The sequence below is a fragment of the Drosophila grimshawi genome, unplaced genomic scaffold (genome assembly GCF_018153295.1).
Source record: "Drosophila grimshawi isolate 15287-2541.00 unplaced genomic scaffold, ASM1815329v1 contig_44, whole genome shotgun sequence".
Classification (NCBI taxonomy): Eukaryota; Metazoa; Arthropoda; class Insecta; order Diptera; family Drosophilidae; genus Drosophila; species Drosophila grimshawi.
Window position 1 is genome coordinate 1,084,880 of NW_025063240.1, and position 16,057 is coordinate 1,100,936.

At 42.0% G+C, this 16,057-nt stretch overlaps 1 protein-coding gene across 3 annotated transcripts in view; it reads left to right on the forward strand.

Annotated features, from left to right (window-relative positions):
* The window catches only part of LOC6558537 (ecdysone-induced protein 75B), a 59,248-nt gene extending 44,629 nt beyond the window's left edge, over positions 1–14,619 (forward strand). For 2 of the 3 annotated variants that reach the window (XM_032735639.2, XM_043215549.1), the window contains 2 exons: positions 6,504–6,721; positions 11,732–14,619. In XM_032735639.2, coding sequence (XP_032591530.2) covers positions 6,504–6,721; positions 11,732–14,467 — 2,954 coding nt within the window. In that variant the 3' untranslated portion in view covers positions 14,468–14,619. Of the gene's footprint in view, positions 1–4,385; positions 4,890–6,503; positions 6,722–11,731 lie in introns of those variants that run through there. The other variant, XM_032735645.2, reaches the window with a different exon arrangement.
* The last annotated feature ends 1,438 nt before the right edge of the window (positions 14,620–16,057 follow it).

Genomic DNA, 16,057 nt, shown 5'->3' on the forward strand with positions numbered 1-16,057 from the left:
GGCAGCAACGCAACTTGTTCGACTGCAGCTGCAGCAGCAGCAGCAGCAGCCGAACTGCATTTGCATAGGCTCGCTCTCCTACACTCTCTCTCGCACAAGCACACAAACACACACGCATACATACAGCAGTGCTCTCTTGTGCGCTGAATGCTGTTCATTGCACTCGGCCTCATTTTAAATGCGCGCTGCGCTTTTTCTTCTTGCCTGCAATTTTGTTTTTGCACACGATGACGACGTCGAGAGAGCAGGCGAGTGAGCGAGCGAGAGAGAGCGTGCGTGCGTGCGTACGTGCGAGCGAGCGGGCAGGCAGGCGAGCATTTGTCGCCTTTGTTGTGTGTGCGAGTGCAGCGACTTTTATTTGGGTCAGGCACGGTCATTCGCCTCAGTTGCAGTGCTGCGTTCAGTTGCGCGACTTCGTGCATTGCAAATTGCAATTGCAATTGGCGGTTGCCTTGGCGCGCATTTATTTGAAAATAATTATGAACAGCAGCAGCAGCAGCAGCACAACAACAAAATGCTCGAGGTCCGCTCGCTGCTGCTGCTTGTTTGGCATTCCCTTGGTGCGTTCATTCGCCCGTTCGTTCGTTCGTCGCATTTAATTTATAAGTGCAGGCTAACTTTGCATATGAATTTGCCATACGATTTGCATGTGCTGGGCCGGCTCTCTTTACTTGTCTTCAATTTTAAATTTGATTTTTTCTTTCTTTTTTTTTTTGTTGCAATTCAATACTTATTGAGCAAATTACGTAGCAAAGAAATTAAAAATAAAAATATGTATAATAAACATACATATAAATAATTAAAAAAAAAAAAAAAAACATGCGACTTATGGAGTCTTTTGTCTGAGTTTTGCCTTTGTTTTGGCTTTCGATTTATTGATAAAAAATGTAAGAATGAGTGTGTATCCGTGTGTGTGTGTGTCCGTGTGTGTGTGTGTCCGTGTGTGTGTGTGTCATGTATTTATGAGCGTGACCTTTTCATGTGTTGTGAAATTAATAATAATTGTAATATGGCACAGGGTCTCCTCTTGTTGCTGTTGCTGCTGTTGTTGTTGCTGCCAGTGTTATTGAACACACATCGCCCTCGACGCTGCCTTCGTCTGACCTCCCTCAGCCCCTTCGTCCAGCCCTCGCATACACTGGGGAGTTTTCGTGACCCACAAAATGAAATATACATGCCCATAAAACTATAAGCATATATTTATGTTTATGTTAATGTTAATGTTTATGTTAATGTTAATGTTAATGTAAATGTTTATGTTTATGTAAATTGAGACTTTGGCCTGACAATCGCAGAGAGAGCTTTCTTTTGTCACAACTTGTTGCAGTTCCTCGAAATTGCTGGCAGCTACTTGAAAAACAAACTAAAAATGTTTGCTTTTGTTGTTATTATGTGTTTTTTTGTTTCTTCTTTACACACACTTTTTTTTGTGTCTGTCTGTTGTCTGTTTTGTTTTTATTACATTTCTTCGTCCGTTTCTCTACTTTTGTTTCGCAGTCTATTTTGTCAGCTTCTCTTTGCGATCATTTTTCGGTAAACAACTTACGCAAGCAGCAGCAGCAGTAGAAACAACTACAACAATTGTGTCGCTTATTTAATTTTACGTAAAGCTTGTGAATCACCTACAACAACAACAACAAAAACAAGAACAACAACAGCAGCAACAGCCGAAAGTAGGCCTACCTCACTCCGCTTCTCCCCACACTCCCAACACACTTCAATTTCACCTTTTCCGTTGAGAGCAAGTGCATTGAACTTTTTTTCTGTAAAAAGCATAGGGAAAACATAAGCAAATGTATTTTTATTTATTTTTGTGGCTTTTATTTTTTTATTGTTTTCTCAATAATTTGGCTTGCAATTAGCGCCTCAGCTGCCAGCTGAGTTCGCTGTAATACGGGAAGTCTTCGAGCCAGTAACACCCTAATAATAACAACAATAATAACAATGCCAACAATTGCTCTTCGTATTGCTATTGCTTATTAGAGAAAGCATAGAGTAGAGGGACGGGGAAGGGGGCAGGTGAGCTTTCTGAGTATCGCTGTCAAATTGTCAGTTGTGTTGAATAGCGTCGCAATTGAGGTTAGAGACGACTGCCAGTTGGTGGGAGAGAGAGAGAGAGAGATGGAGAGTGAGAGTGAAAGTGAAATGTGGCTGAAGACTTGTTAATTGGCTTTTAATTGCTGTAAAATGATGGGGCAATTATTATGGCAACAGCACCGAGTATTATTATTGTAAACGAGTTTCTGCTTTGGCTTAAAAAAACTAAATAGTGAAAATTGTGCGAGGCAGAATTTGTATTTAATATAATTACAACTTTGATATAAATAAATAAAACTAATAATTTGATTAATTGCTGCAATTTTTGTGCTTCTTGCTGCATAGCTTGTTCCACGAAAATAATTAATTCCAAAGCTTGCACAAAAATATTACAGTTTGTTTTTTTTGTCGTATCTGAGTCTTATGTAATTAACACCTCGCGTTGAGTTTATAGGCCTACTTTTGGCGACATCGCCTGCTGCTACTGCTGCTTCTTCCTCATCTGCTTTGTCTTCTTCCTCCTCGTGGCGAACACGCTCGAAATTTCTACCAGCAACTTTCACTTTTACTTTCGTTGCCAGAAATATGCGTACAAGAAAAAAAAAAGTGAGGCAATGACGTTGCAACAACAAAGCTTTGCTTCGATTCGCTCATATTATTAAATTTGTCTGTTGTTGCTTTTTGTTTGGCTTTCGTCGTCGTCATTGTTGGCTTTTTGGCCTCATTTCGAACGCAAAAGTTCAACGAACTTTTTGTTTATTTGTCTCTTTGTTGTTGCTGTTGTTGTTGTTGCTGTCAAATTATAGCTCCTTCTTAATCTTATTTTTCTTTATGGCGTGCGAAATGCGTTGACAATTTGAAGTCGTTTCTTCTTTGCATACGCTTTAAATAATCATCAAATTTGCTCGCATGACTCAAAAACTGACTCACAAAATGTTGACCTCAATTTACCGATTTTAGTTATAGTTTGTTTTGTAGCATTTAGCTTTGATCTGGAAAATGAGCATCGCATTACTGTCCCTGACATATGACTAGACGCCTCGAACACTCTTCGATTTGCATTAGTTTTCTGTTATTGCAAATGCATCTGTCTCGCTCTTGCACGCTGTCATAAATTAAGTGAGCGTCAAATCGTAAATGACAAATTTGTATTTTAAATCTCTCATTACGGGTTAACTGGCATCAGCAGCATCCGAAATACTACTCAACATACACAATGCGTATGCGCGTCGGCGCCTACAAAACGCCGCAATTATTGCGAAAAGCTCGCGTAAAGCTCTTACGGCGCGCTCTGTTTCTCTCGCTTAAACGGCATACTCAACACAGGGCGCTCTTTGGTGTGTTGAAAAGCTCAGTGCATTTAAGAGCATGCGCTGCAGCGCATAAGAGTGTCGCATTTGTCACATATACTCTCTTCATTACACTTGGTTTATTGTTTGCATTTTGGCGCCACGAGCATTGAACTTTCGTGTTGGAGATAAAAGAGATAAAAGAGCTTGTTGTGTGGCAAGCTTATCATCAATTGGAGCTTATCAGTTCATTAACTCTCTTTCAGTGTGTCCAGCTTTGTAAGTCTTGCATGGAAATAAATATTGTATTTTGTTTGTTATTATTATTCACTATTTGAAGAGCAGAATAGGTCTGAGTAAGCATTTAACTTGCCTTCTTTGGCTTATCACAACATACAGTTCAATCAAAGAGAGTCACTCTTTACTTGCTCTGTCTTGGCCCCTCTCTTCGCGTGCGTTCGCTCTCCGGCACCGCTCTCTTCGGCACTTTGCGTTGGTCGTTGGCTCTACCGCTTTTTTTGTGCTCTGCCGTCAGCGGCGTTTCTGTTTCTGTTTGTGTTTGTGTTGTGTTGGTCGCTGTTAGTCTCAGTCTCCGTTTCGGTCTCAGTCTCGCAGCTACCTTTGGGGTATATTCGTAACGTGCTTTTGCTTTTTACAGTTAGTCGCGTTCGAGACCTTGTCGAGTTTTGTCATGTTAGCGAATTATCAATATTTCAATCACATCAAATGTACAGCAATATGTACCACGGTTTAAGTATTTTAACGCAGTTCTTCTTCTCGCGTGTATAACAATTACAATAATTATACAAACAAATATCTAAAATATATATCCAAATATATATATCAACTCTGTTAATGTGAAGAAAAGTCGACCGACCTCAAGTCTCAAAATCTCAAAAGTTACCCCACCCCCCTCCTCCCACACACGTCTGTTGGATTACGCGGCAAACAAAAGAAAAGTTACAACCAAAATATTGAAAATATATTCAAAAATTGCCTGCATCAAAGCAAAAAAAGAAAAAGAAATTCCCAAAAATTATTGTTATGAAAAAAGTTTTACAAGAAACTTAAAACAAAAAAAAAGAAAACAAAGTTCCTGAATTGATAACAACAAAATAAATCTATTTAGAAAATATTAAGTGCAAATATTTAAAGAAAGTTTTACAAAACCGAAAATATTTTTTGGAGTACCTGAAACAAAACACAAAACACAAACCACAAAAAAAAAAACGAAACAAACGAAAATTCAAAGAAACAAAGGAGATATAAAATAAAAATAAATACTTAACCAAAGTCAATAATTGTGTGTGCCAAAAGAAACCAAAACGGAGATTTAATGAATTTTCCGAGGGGAAATTAAATGCGCACCGCGTGCAGCAGCAACGAGAATCTAGAATCTCTCCAGTGTGTATGTGTGTGTGTGTGTGTGTGAATTACCAAAAATTATTTAAAAAATAAAATAAAAAAAATCAAAACACAAATCAAAAGCCAAACAGAAAATGGCGGAAGAATTACCAATATTGAAAGGCATACTCAAAGGCAACGTGAATTATCACAATGCGCGTAAGTTGAGAAATTAGACTAAAGATCGCGAACTCCACACAAAACCAAAAAAAAAAAAAAAATGAAAAGAAAAGAAAACAAAAACACGGTTGAAATTGGCTTAAAGCGTTTTGCTTTCAATTTCCAAACAGCGCCAAAAGAGCTTTTCTCCCAGCAACACACAAATCGAACCAATCACAATTTAGACACACTTTTTACTCTGACGTCGAGCCGAGATTTGACTTTGATTTGCGTTTGTCGCTTTGCGTTTTTCGTTTTTCGTTTTGTTTACCTTTTGTTTTGTTTTCTTCTCTCAAACAACAACTAACGTTTTAAGCGCCATTGAAGTGCTGACCTCGTTTATCAAACGTAAACGCAAACAACAAAAACAACAACTACAGCAGCAGCAGCAGCAGCAACAAAAACAACAACAATAATGATAATGTTGATTTTTTCTTCTGCTTCTGCTTCTTCTTAATCAACGCTTTTGGCCGCGGAAGAGCTTTAAACTTGAAATGAAACTCAAGCGGCAGCAGAAGCAGCGCAGCAGCAGCAGCGTCGCGCCAATATGCAGTAGGCAGCAGCTTTGCTATTTTCTAAAAAGCTGCTGCTGCTTCTTCTTCTCTTCATGTTTGACCAACTTTGACGCGTCGAAAGTTTGGCGCAGGCGTCGCAGCTGACTGCGGCTTTGGCGCAGGCGTCGCTCGCTCTAATTTCTACACGCAGTCGTCGCTGGCGCAGCTGCTGCTGCTGCTTGTGCTGCGTTCATTTTCCATTTCGTTTGACCTGAATTTCGCTGCCTGGCAAGTGGGTCAGTCAGTCAAGCAGTCATTCAGTCAAGCAGCGATTTCTCGCCTGCTGCTGCTGCTGCTGCTGCTGTGGGGAAAAAGTGGTGAAAAATCTGCAAATCTCGCTGCGTGTGAATGTGTGTGTGTGTCTGCGTGTGTGCGCTTGTTGCTATTGCCTTTTTCACTTTTGTTATTTTTAGTGTGCTGGTTTTGTTTTTCTCGTTCGCTCGTTGAGTGAAATTTGTAGATTTGTGTGGAAATTGACATTGAAAAGTTGCACATTTGCAGCATTTGTTCACAAATTTTGTTTGCTAATCTGCGCTAATAAGTGCTGAACTTTCTAGCCACAGCGTTGCAGTTGGGCAAACGCTTCCAATCAAAATCAAAACAAAATAAATAAATTTGACTCTGCTGATCCGTAAATCGTGACCAGAAACGTGTGTCTCGGCTCCTATTTCAACTATTTTGTAGCTGGGCAAAATGTGAAAGTTCACCCACATCATGCACACAAAAAGCTTCGTTAGTGCAAATTAAAAAGAGCAACAAACAAAAAAAGAAGAAAAAAGAGAAAGTGTAGCAAGCGTGAAGAACGAGTCCAAACAAAAAAAAAAAAGAAGAAAAAATAAAAGAGTTGAACGACAGCTGAGCAGCTGAGCAGGCAATGACCCAGTTTAAAGGGCTGCCAGGCTACAGTAAACACTCGCTATGCGGGTCATCGTCAGCTGTGCAGCTTTGCAGCTTTGCACCTGTTGTTGCTGTTTTTTTCTCTTCTTTCTTGCATTAATTTGTACATGTTGCAAGGCCTAAACAATTATTAAGTCCGCAATTTTTTCTTCTTTATTTTTAGCTGTGCGTTTTGGTCGCGTGCCGAAGCGAGAAAAGGCGCGCATTTTGGCCGCCATGCAGCAGAGCACACAGAATCGGGGCCAGCAGCGCGCCTTGGCCACCGAGCTGGACGATCAGCCACGCCTACTTGCCGCCGTGCTGGAGTTCACCAAGGAGAAGGTCTCGGCGATGCGACAGCGGGCCAGAGAATGCCCATCCTACTCAATGCCCACACTGCTGGTGAGTACCAAACAAATACTATTAGTAAATGCTACTAAATTAAAGTAAATTGTAATCGCCCCCATTATTCAGAAGCTAATTCTCGAAAATTTTAAATTGTGGCTTTCTATAAACTAGGTTTTGATTGTCTAAATTTCATGGTGAATTTTTCATAAATTTTGAAAAATATATATCTAATTTCCCAGGAGTTGTTTTGCAGAACTTTTACATTAGCTATTTAGTTGCTTACAATTAGCTTTAAACATTAGTATTTTTAGTAGTGTATAAAACAATCAAAGACTTAACTTAAACAGCCATACTCTAATACAAAAGCCGAGCCAGTCGCTTTCATTACTTGTGTCTGTATTTTGGAATGGATAATTTCTAAAAACTTCTAAACAAATATTTCTAAAAAAAATTATTTGTCCTAATATCTAAAAATTATTTGTAAAAACTATAAATACTTGATATTGTTTAGGGCGATTTACGAAAACTTAGACAAAGTTGTAAATGTTAGTAAATATTAGTAAATAGTACTAAATAGTAGTAAATATTAGTAGATACGATTTCCACTCGAAGATAGTACTAAATTCCAGTGGATTCGAGTAAATGGTAGTAAATGGCAGTAAACACAATTTCCATTCGATTTCCATGGGCTGGCTAAAAGGTTGCTGCCGCGTAGGCGAATGTCAAGCACATTTCCGGGCACATTTTTATTGGCATGCATAGCAAAAGCAGCAGCAGCAACAACAGCAACAATAATAACAATAATAACAACAATAATAATAATAATACTAGCATAAGCGCAACAACAACAACAACTGGCTGGTTACTCATACGCCAAGGTGAACCTGTTTGCATGATTCTAAACCAGGAAATCAACGGCATCGCACGTAGTAGAAACGTAGTCCACCATCTGTCTGTGCCGCGACTTCAATGGCACAGAGAGACAGAGATAGAGACAGATTCAGATTCAGTATATATATATATATATCTATCTCTATCTCTATCTCTGGTGAGATACTGAGATATAGCCATACAGATCGGAGCATTGAAGCGTCAGCGTCGCGCTTTGGGGTCAAGTTCTTGATGGCCCTAAAAAACAACAAAATCATTTTTCGACTTTGGCCAAAAGCAGTCAATGTCAAAATGTGATGTTGACGAACTGACAAATGATAAATGGGTTGTACATTGTTGATCTCGTTTTTATTCACTTCTGGTTACAACTGATGACGTCATTATTGCTGTTGTTCTTACAGATCCAATTAGGATACTTAGCTACTAAGTACACACAAACTAACTACGAGCGGCACATTCTTAGAACAATGACATTAGTTGTATTTGCGTTCGATTAGAGCGAATGCCTCGACAATTATCGTCCAGTTTGATAAGGAAACCAAAAAGCTTCGTTAAGCCAAACGAGAAACGTGTTCCGACAACGACAAGAACAACAACAACAACGACAACAACAACAACAACAACAGCAACAACAACAAAACATACATTTCTAAAGCTCAAGGTCAAACGTAGCGTCATTATTAATGGAATACACACAAGCACACGAATAGATCGGGATAAAGAGAGCGAGTAGGGGGAACGTAAGAGACAGAGTGTGGGGGGAAGGGGGGGGGGGGGGTAAAGGTGCTTAGCATATGTAGCGGCTGTACAAATAAATGGGAATTAAACATACAAATACGCAACTATTGCTTGCCAGCTTGCTTTCTTTTTGCTGTTGCTGTTGTTTTTGTTTATCTTTATCTTTGTTTCGTTTTTTTTGGCTAATTATCAAGCAAGTTGAGTTAATGAGTGCGTGATAAGAGCGCGATAGTAAACAATGCATTGCCATTGTCAAAGTCAAGTGCAAGGCTGAAAGGGGCTGAACTCAACTCAACTCAACTGAAGCAAGCATCAGCAGCAGCAGCAGCATTGTAAAGCTATTTACAGTTCAAAGAGATTAAAATAAGCGATCAGTGAGGAAGAGAGAAAGAAAAAGAGCGTAAAAGAGAGCGCAAGCGAGCGTCGCTGCCAAAAGAATATTTTGCACATGTCTGCAGCAGCGTAGAAACAAAATACACACACACACACACAGGCATACAGAGTCGCTTAGAATGCTCGCATGCGAGTTGCCAGACGACCTTGTGGCGAGTTATTTTTTAACCTTGGAATGAATGAAATGGTTCTGTGGCTGTGTGTGTATGTGTGTGCGTGTGTGGCTTTTTTTGCGCATGTGCTTGATATGAGTACTATATATAGAACTATATGAGATATACAAATGTGTGAGTGTTTATGTGTGTGTATGAGTAAGCAATAATAATTGCATAAGGAATATAATAAAAATTATACAAATGTGCATAGCTAAAACAAGCCACCCACCAGTGGTGTAAATGCAAATGCAAATGCAACTGTAAATGTAAATGTAAATGTAAATGAAATGTAAATGTAAATGCCTTCAGCATGAGGAAGCGAATGCAAGCCAGACGACGACGACAGTGGCAAAAACGGCACTTTTTACGACAAGCGCCGTCAAAGAGAACGTAAAACTAATGCCAACAATAATTACGAACACAATACGAAAAAAGATCACTATTTGCAATTTGTAATATGCGCACATGCCGATGCACAGGCGTTGCGAGAGCGAGTGAGAAAGAAGGAGAGAGAACTTAACGACGACGATGACGACGACAACGACAACGACGCTGATCGTTTAATAAGTCAGGTGGTTCGTTGTATTCCGTTATTGCTTATAAGGAAGCGCCTATGCTAACTTCGATTGCATGCGAAAGTGTGCGAAGGCGGAAGCGATAACTGATGCAATTGCAAAATAGATTGCTGCTATGCAAAACAAGAAATACATACGCATTTATGTATGCAATCATAATAAATAACAATGATTAGACGTATGAATATGTCGACTAAGAATTCGAGGAATTATTTTGTGGCAGTCGCCAAAAATGCAAATTGAAGGTCTTCTTGTTTCTTGTGATACGCAACAAAGCAAAATAAACCCAAATAGCACTCATTAAAGAAAGCAAAGCAGAAATACTAATACCAATACGTGTGCGTGTGCATGTGTATGTTTGTGTGTGTGTGTTTATTATAGTTTTGCAAAACTATTTCCGCTTTTGCGCAAATGAAACGACGGCAATCTATATATATATATATATATATATATATTTATATATATATACTTATATATATATTTATAAATGATACGAATCCTATGCCCATGAATCTAACCGATTTTGCAGCGTCGTCAAATTCTGCCGGCAAAAGGTGTACAAAAAATAGAATGAAATTTTCGTATCGTTTTTGTTGTTGTTGTTGCTGCTGCTGTTGCTGTGCCGGTTGCCGGCACACAACCCTGTCTATTATTTGTGGTTGCCTTCTTGCTTGCACTTAACGAAGGCTGTTGATGGGGTTGGGGTTGGGGTTGGGGAAGGGAAATGAGGAGGTGTAATAGAGTCTCTGGCTGTGCCGGCAATTTTCAAGGTTAATCAGACTATTTCCGACAAAAGGCGACGTCTTCCTCTTCTTCTTCTCTCCTCTGCTCTGCTCTCCTCAACGTGTGCTGCTCGCCGAAACAGAACGAGAATAAAAATACAAGGAGACACATGAAATGAAACATCAATTTATAAATTAAGCGTCAAGAATAAAAAAGCTTATTAAATGGTTATACATGGTGGGGAGCAGAGCACAGCATAGGGTAGGGGAGGGGCTGGGGGCTGCTAATAACGAGTTGGGGGTTCGGTTTTGGCACGTTCATTTGTTTGTCTGGCGCGTGTGCTTGTAATTCAAAACCCGGAAAGCGAAATGGCAAAATAACATGAACACTGATTTTGTGTTTTGTTTTTTGTTTTCTGTTTTCTGTTTTTGTTTTTTTTTTGGAATAGACAAAACAATAATAACCCAGCCATATAGGGTCAGGAACAGTAAGCTTCAATCAACCCCCTGCCCCTGCTCCCGCCTGCTCCCTCTGCGCACAATTTAAAAATCCCAAAGCGGCACACGCGCAGAAAAAGAGAAAAAAGAAAAAGAACAGCAACAGCAACAGCAGCAAGAAGAGGAGGCAGAGAACCCGGAACCTTGAACTCTGGTTCGTCGACCTTGGCGCTAATGTCAGCGACAGGCGACGTGAAAGCACAAAGCAACAGAACAGAAAACAACAGGAAAAAAACAAAACTAAATAGAATATTGTCCCCACACTATTGCCAGAGCAGGAGAGCAAGAGAGCAACTGTGTGCGCGAGAGTGTGAGAGAGAGGGAGAGCAAGAGCAAGAGCAAGAAGGAGAGGGAGCGCGGGAATAGTGAGGAAACGCCCCTAGAAACTAAAAACTAGCTGGCTGACGTCGCTGCTGCTGCCAGTGCTGCTGCTGCTGCTGCTGACGAAGCTTTTTACGTTGAATAGCTGTAAATAAAAAAGCTTCCAGCGACGTTTGAGTGTGTGTGTGTGTGTGAATGTGCTTATTATGGGGGTGTGCGGAAGTGTTAATAGTTGTGATTATTGATTGCAGCGGGTTGAAAGGAGGCAGGTAGGCAGGCAGGCAAAGGCAAGGCAAAGCCAAAGACGAAGGCGGTTCGGTGACCTTCGCGTGCATAACTGTCGTGCTGATGTGGGTATGGAATGGAATGGAATGGGGAATGGGGAATGCAACAGTTAGCCAAGTGTTAGCCTAGCTGAGCTTGGCTTGGCAATCAAATATGACCTATCTGCACCAATTACACAATTTGCGTGTTAATTGTGTTTGCATTTCTATATTTTAAGTGGATTTTTCTTAAACTTTAGTATATTTTCATAGCGAATTTTCCGAGTGCTGCTGCTTATATTATATTAAGCTTTAGTATTTTTCGACTTGATAGATACAAAAACCTTTTACATAGTTTATATATTATTAATATAATTTAATTGGATCAGTGTAGGTCGATTTTCGCTGAGTGTAGTTGCACAATTTAAGCACTGCTGTCACGTCAATTGGCATCCAACTTCGGTCGTTGCGTCAATTAACCAATATCTTCAATATCTGCTCGTTTCAGGCCTGTCCGCTAAATCCTGCGCCCGAACTGCAGTCCGAGCAGGAGTTCTCACAGCGCTTTGCGCACGTCATTCGCGGCGTGATCGACTTCGCCGGAATGATACCCGGGTTCCAGCTGCTGACGCAGGACGACAAGTTCACGCTGCTGAAGGCGGGCTTGTTCGACGCGCTCTTTGTGCGCCTGATTTGCATGTTCGACTCGTCGATCAACTCGATCATCTGCCTCAACGGCCAAGTGATGCGTCGCGACGCAATACAGAACGGGGCGAATGCCCGCTTCCTCGTCGACTCCACATTCAACTTTGCGGAGCGAATGAACTCGATGAACCTAACCGATGCCGAGATTGGACTCTTTTGCGCCATCGTCTTGATCACGCCCGATCGACCGGGTCTGCGCAACCTGGAGCTGATCGAGAAGATGTACAGCCGCTTGAAGGGCTGCCTGCAGTGCATTGTCTCGCAGAATCGACCCGATCAGCCCGACTTCCTGGCCAAGCTGCTCGACACGATGCCCGATCTGCGCACGCTCAGCACTCTGCACACGGAGAAGCTGGTCGTCTTTCGCACCGAGCACAAGGAGCTGTTGCGCCAGCAGATGTGGAGCATGGAGGAGGCGGATGCGGCGAGCAAGAGTCCCGCTGCCAGCTGGGATGCCATGGACGTGGAGGCCGCAAAGAGTCCTCTGGGCTCTGTCTCCAGCACGGAGTCAACCGACTTGGACTACGGCACGCCCAGCAGCACTCAACTGCAACAGTCGCAGCAGCAACAGCAGCAGCAGCAGCCACCCTCCGCATTGGCCAGCTCGGCGCCGCTGCTTGCGGCAACGTTGTCCGGCGGCTGTCCGTTGCGCAATCGCGCCAACTCCGGCAGCAGCGGTGACTCCGGCGCCGCCGACTTGGACATTGTCGGTTCGCATGCGCATCTCACACAGAATGGCCTGACAATTACGCCCATTGTGCGCCAGCAGCAGCCGGGACAACAGCAGCAACAGCAACAGTTGCAACAGCAGCAGCAGCAACAGCTGCAGCCAGGACAACAGCAGCAGTTGCAGCAACAACAACAGCAGCAACAATTGCAGCAGCAGCAACAGTTGCAGCAGCAACAACAACAGCAGCAGCAGCAGCAGCAGCAACAGCAGCAGCAGTTGCAACAGCAACACTTGAGTCACCATCAGCAACATCCGCAGCTGCACCATCATCTCACATCCGGCGCCAGTCGCTACCGCAAGCTGGACTCGCCCACAGACTCGGGCATTGAGTCCGGCAACGAGAAGAACGAGTGCAAAGCGGTCAGCTCCGGCGGCAGCAGCTCCTGCTCCAGTCCACGTTCCAGCGTCGACGATGCGCTCGACTGCAGCGATGCAGCCGTTGTTGCCCAAGCCGTCTCCGGCGTATCCGTTTCCCCTGTCCGCTCGCCGCAGCCCTCGAGCAGCGCCAACCTCAATCTGAAGCGACAGATCGTCGAGGACATGCCGGTGCTGAAGCGCGTGTTGCAAGCACCCCCGCTGTACGACACCAACTCGCTGATGGACGAGGCATACAAGCCGCACAAGAAGTTCCGTGCGCTGCGTCATCGCGAATTCGAGTCCGCCGAGGCGGACGCGAGCAGCTCGACGACGAGCATGCCGGCGCACAGTCCCCGCCAGAGTCCGACGCACATCAGCGTGCTGCAGACGCCCCCGCCACCAACGGTTGCCGCAGCGGCCACCACTGTTGCAGCCACGTCTGCATCAGCAGCAGCAGCAGCGGCGGCAACAGCGGCTGCCACAAGTCAGTTGCACATGCATCTGACACGCAACACGAACCAGCAACAGCAGCAGCAGCAACAACAACAGCTCGGCTCGATGGCCAGCACGCATTCGGTTCTGGCCAAGTCGCTGATGGCCGAGCCGCGCATGACGCCGGAGCAGATCAAGCGCTCGGATATAATACAGAATTATTTGATGCGCGAACCGGCAACAATTGCAGCTGCAGCTGCAGCAGCAGCAGCAACGGCTGCCAGCAGCACAACGGGCGGCGGAGCACGCAGTCCGAGCAGCCATTGCGCCTCGCCCTCCACCAGCTCACCGCCGCCGCCAGCCTCGCCATCAGCCCAGCAGCAACAGCACCAGTTGCAGCAGCAGCAATCGCGTTGGGCCAGCAGCAATGGTTGCCAGCAGCAGCAGCAGCAGCAGCAACAACAGCAGCGCCAGCAATCTGTGTCGCCGCACAGCAATGGCAGCAGCAACAGCAGCAGCAGCAGCAGCTCCTCGAGCAGCTCCTCAACCAGCTCCACATCCAGCTCCAGCAGCAACAGTTGTCCGTATTTCCAATCGCCGCACTCCACCAGCAACAGCAACTCCGCCTCCAATTCAAACTCCGCCTCTGCCTCCGCCTCCGTCTCCGCCTCCGCCTCCTCGTCAGCAACAGCCACATCCACCTGCATAGTGACGCCCTCGTCGCGTTCCTCGTCCTTGCTGGAGTTGCAGGTGGACATTGCTGATCCGGGACAACCGCTGAATCTGTCCAAGAAATCGCCAACGCCGCCGCCAAGTAAATTGCATGCGCTTGTTGCAGCTGCGAATGCTGTGCAACGTTATCCAACACTGTCCGCCGATGTGACCGTGACAGCAGCAGCAGCAGCCGCAGCCGCAGCAGCCACGCCCACAAGCAGCAGCAGCAGCAGCAACAACAGCAGCAACAACAACAGCAGCAACAGCAGCGTTCCAGCGGTGCTCAAGGTCATGTTGGAGGCGTAAGTTGGGGCAGGCTATTCACCTCGTCGAGTTGGGGGCGTGTTGAAACCTTTCCTTAAACACAACACAAAAAATAGCAGGTAAACTAAACTAAAACTTTGTTGCGCCCCCGCAAAAGGGAGAAGAATAAGAAAAAACAACAACAACAACAACAAACGGAATACAAATTTAATTAAATTATTTTAACTTTAAAGAAAATTCACAAAAACAAAAAGAAAAACAAAAATGAAAATGAAAATGAAATGCAAACAAATATGAGCAAGTGTACAAAGTTTCAAAATGCATGCAATTTAAATATTTAAAGCTAAAAGTTAATAATTAAAAAAAAATAAAAATTACAAAAAAACAAGAAGAAGAACAGCAAATAAATTTGGACGCATTTGCGTCGTCGTCGAGGTATTAAAAGTGGACAAGGCAACAATGCATACAAACCATAAAACAATATATATATTTTTAGCAACAATAACAAAAAACAGCAAACAGCAGAATAAAAATTACCATTTTTTGTCCCATTTTTAAAGAGAGAAAGCAAAAAAGAAAAAAAGAAAAAAAAAGAAAAGGTTTCCCTTTGCAGTCGCCAAATGATGATTTTCAATTGATTGTCACACGTTTTATTTTCAATTCTATTTCAATTCTATTCTAATCTATCCGATTCTAATTCTAATTCTAATTCTATTTGATTTCCGAAGCTTCTTTTAATTGTTTTTTTAGTTTTAAGCAATTGTTGTACATACTATTACGATAATATTTACACTTTAATTCTATTATTATTATTATTATCATTATAATTATTATTATTATTATTATTATTATTATTATTATTATTATTATTATATTATTCATAATTTAATTGTGTAGGCAAGCAAAGCGTTCAACTACTTGCTTTTAAAATGTTTTTTGAAAAAACTGCAAATTAAATTTTTATCTTATTCTTTTTGCGAAGCCCCCAGAAGAATATACAAACAAACAACAAAACAAAACAAAACAAACAAAAAACAAACAAACAAACAAAAAAATGGTGTGAACTTTTTTTTTGCGATCTCCGTTAACAAAAGCTGTTTTTAACATGAGAACATGCGAGAGAAATTCAACTAAATTTAAGTTACAAATTCAGTTTTTATGAATTACAATGAAGTATAAGACCATTAAGCGTTTAATATTATTGTTTTCTAATTTTAAAAGTAACTCTTACAGAAACCCTACAAAATATAACAAAATCCACACAAAAAATAAACAAAACAAAAGCAAAAACAAAAACAAAAACAAAAAAATACATATACTTATACATATATGACATGAAAATGATGAAAATGAATGAAAATGAATGAAAATGATCAACAAATCAAACAAAAATGCTTAAGAGTTTTAGCAGCAAAAACCCAACGTTAAAAATGTTTGTTGTGTACATAGTTAAATGTTAAATTAAACGTATTTAAAATATAATATATATGCTTAAACAATTTAATGTTTAATTGGCGTCGAAAATACAAAAATACAAAAAACAACAACAACTTAGCAGCTGAGCAGCAAACTCGGCACAAAATACAAAAATACAAAAATACAAAAAAACAAAAAAATAAAGAATGAAAGAAA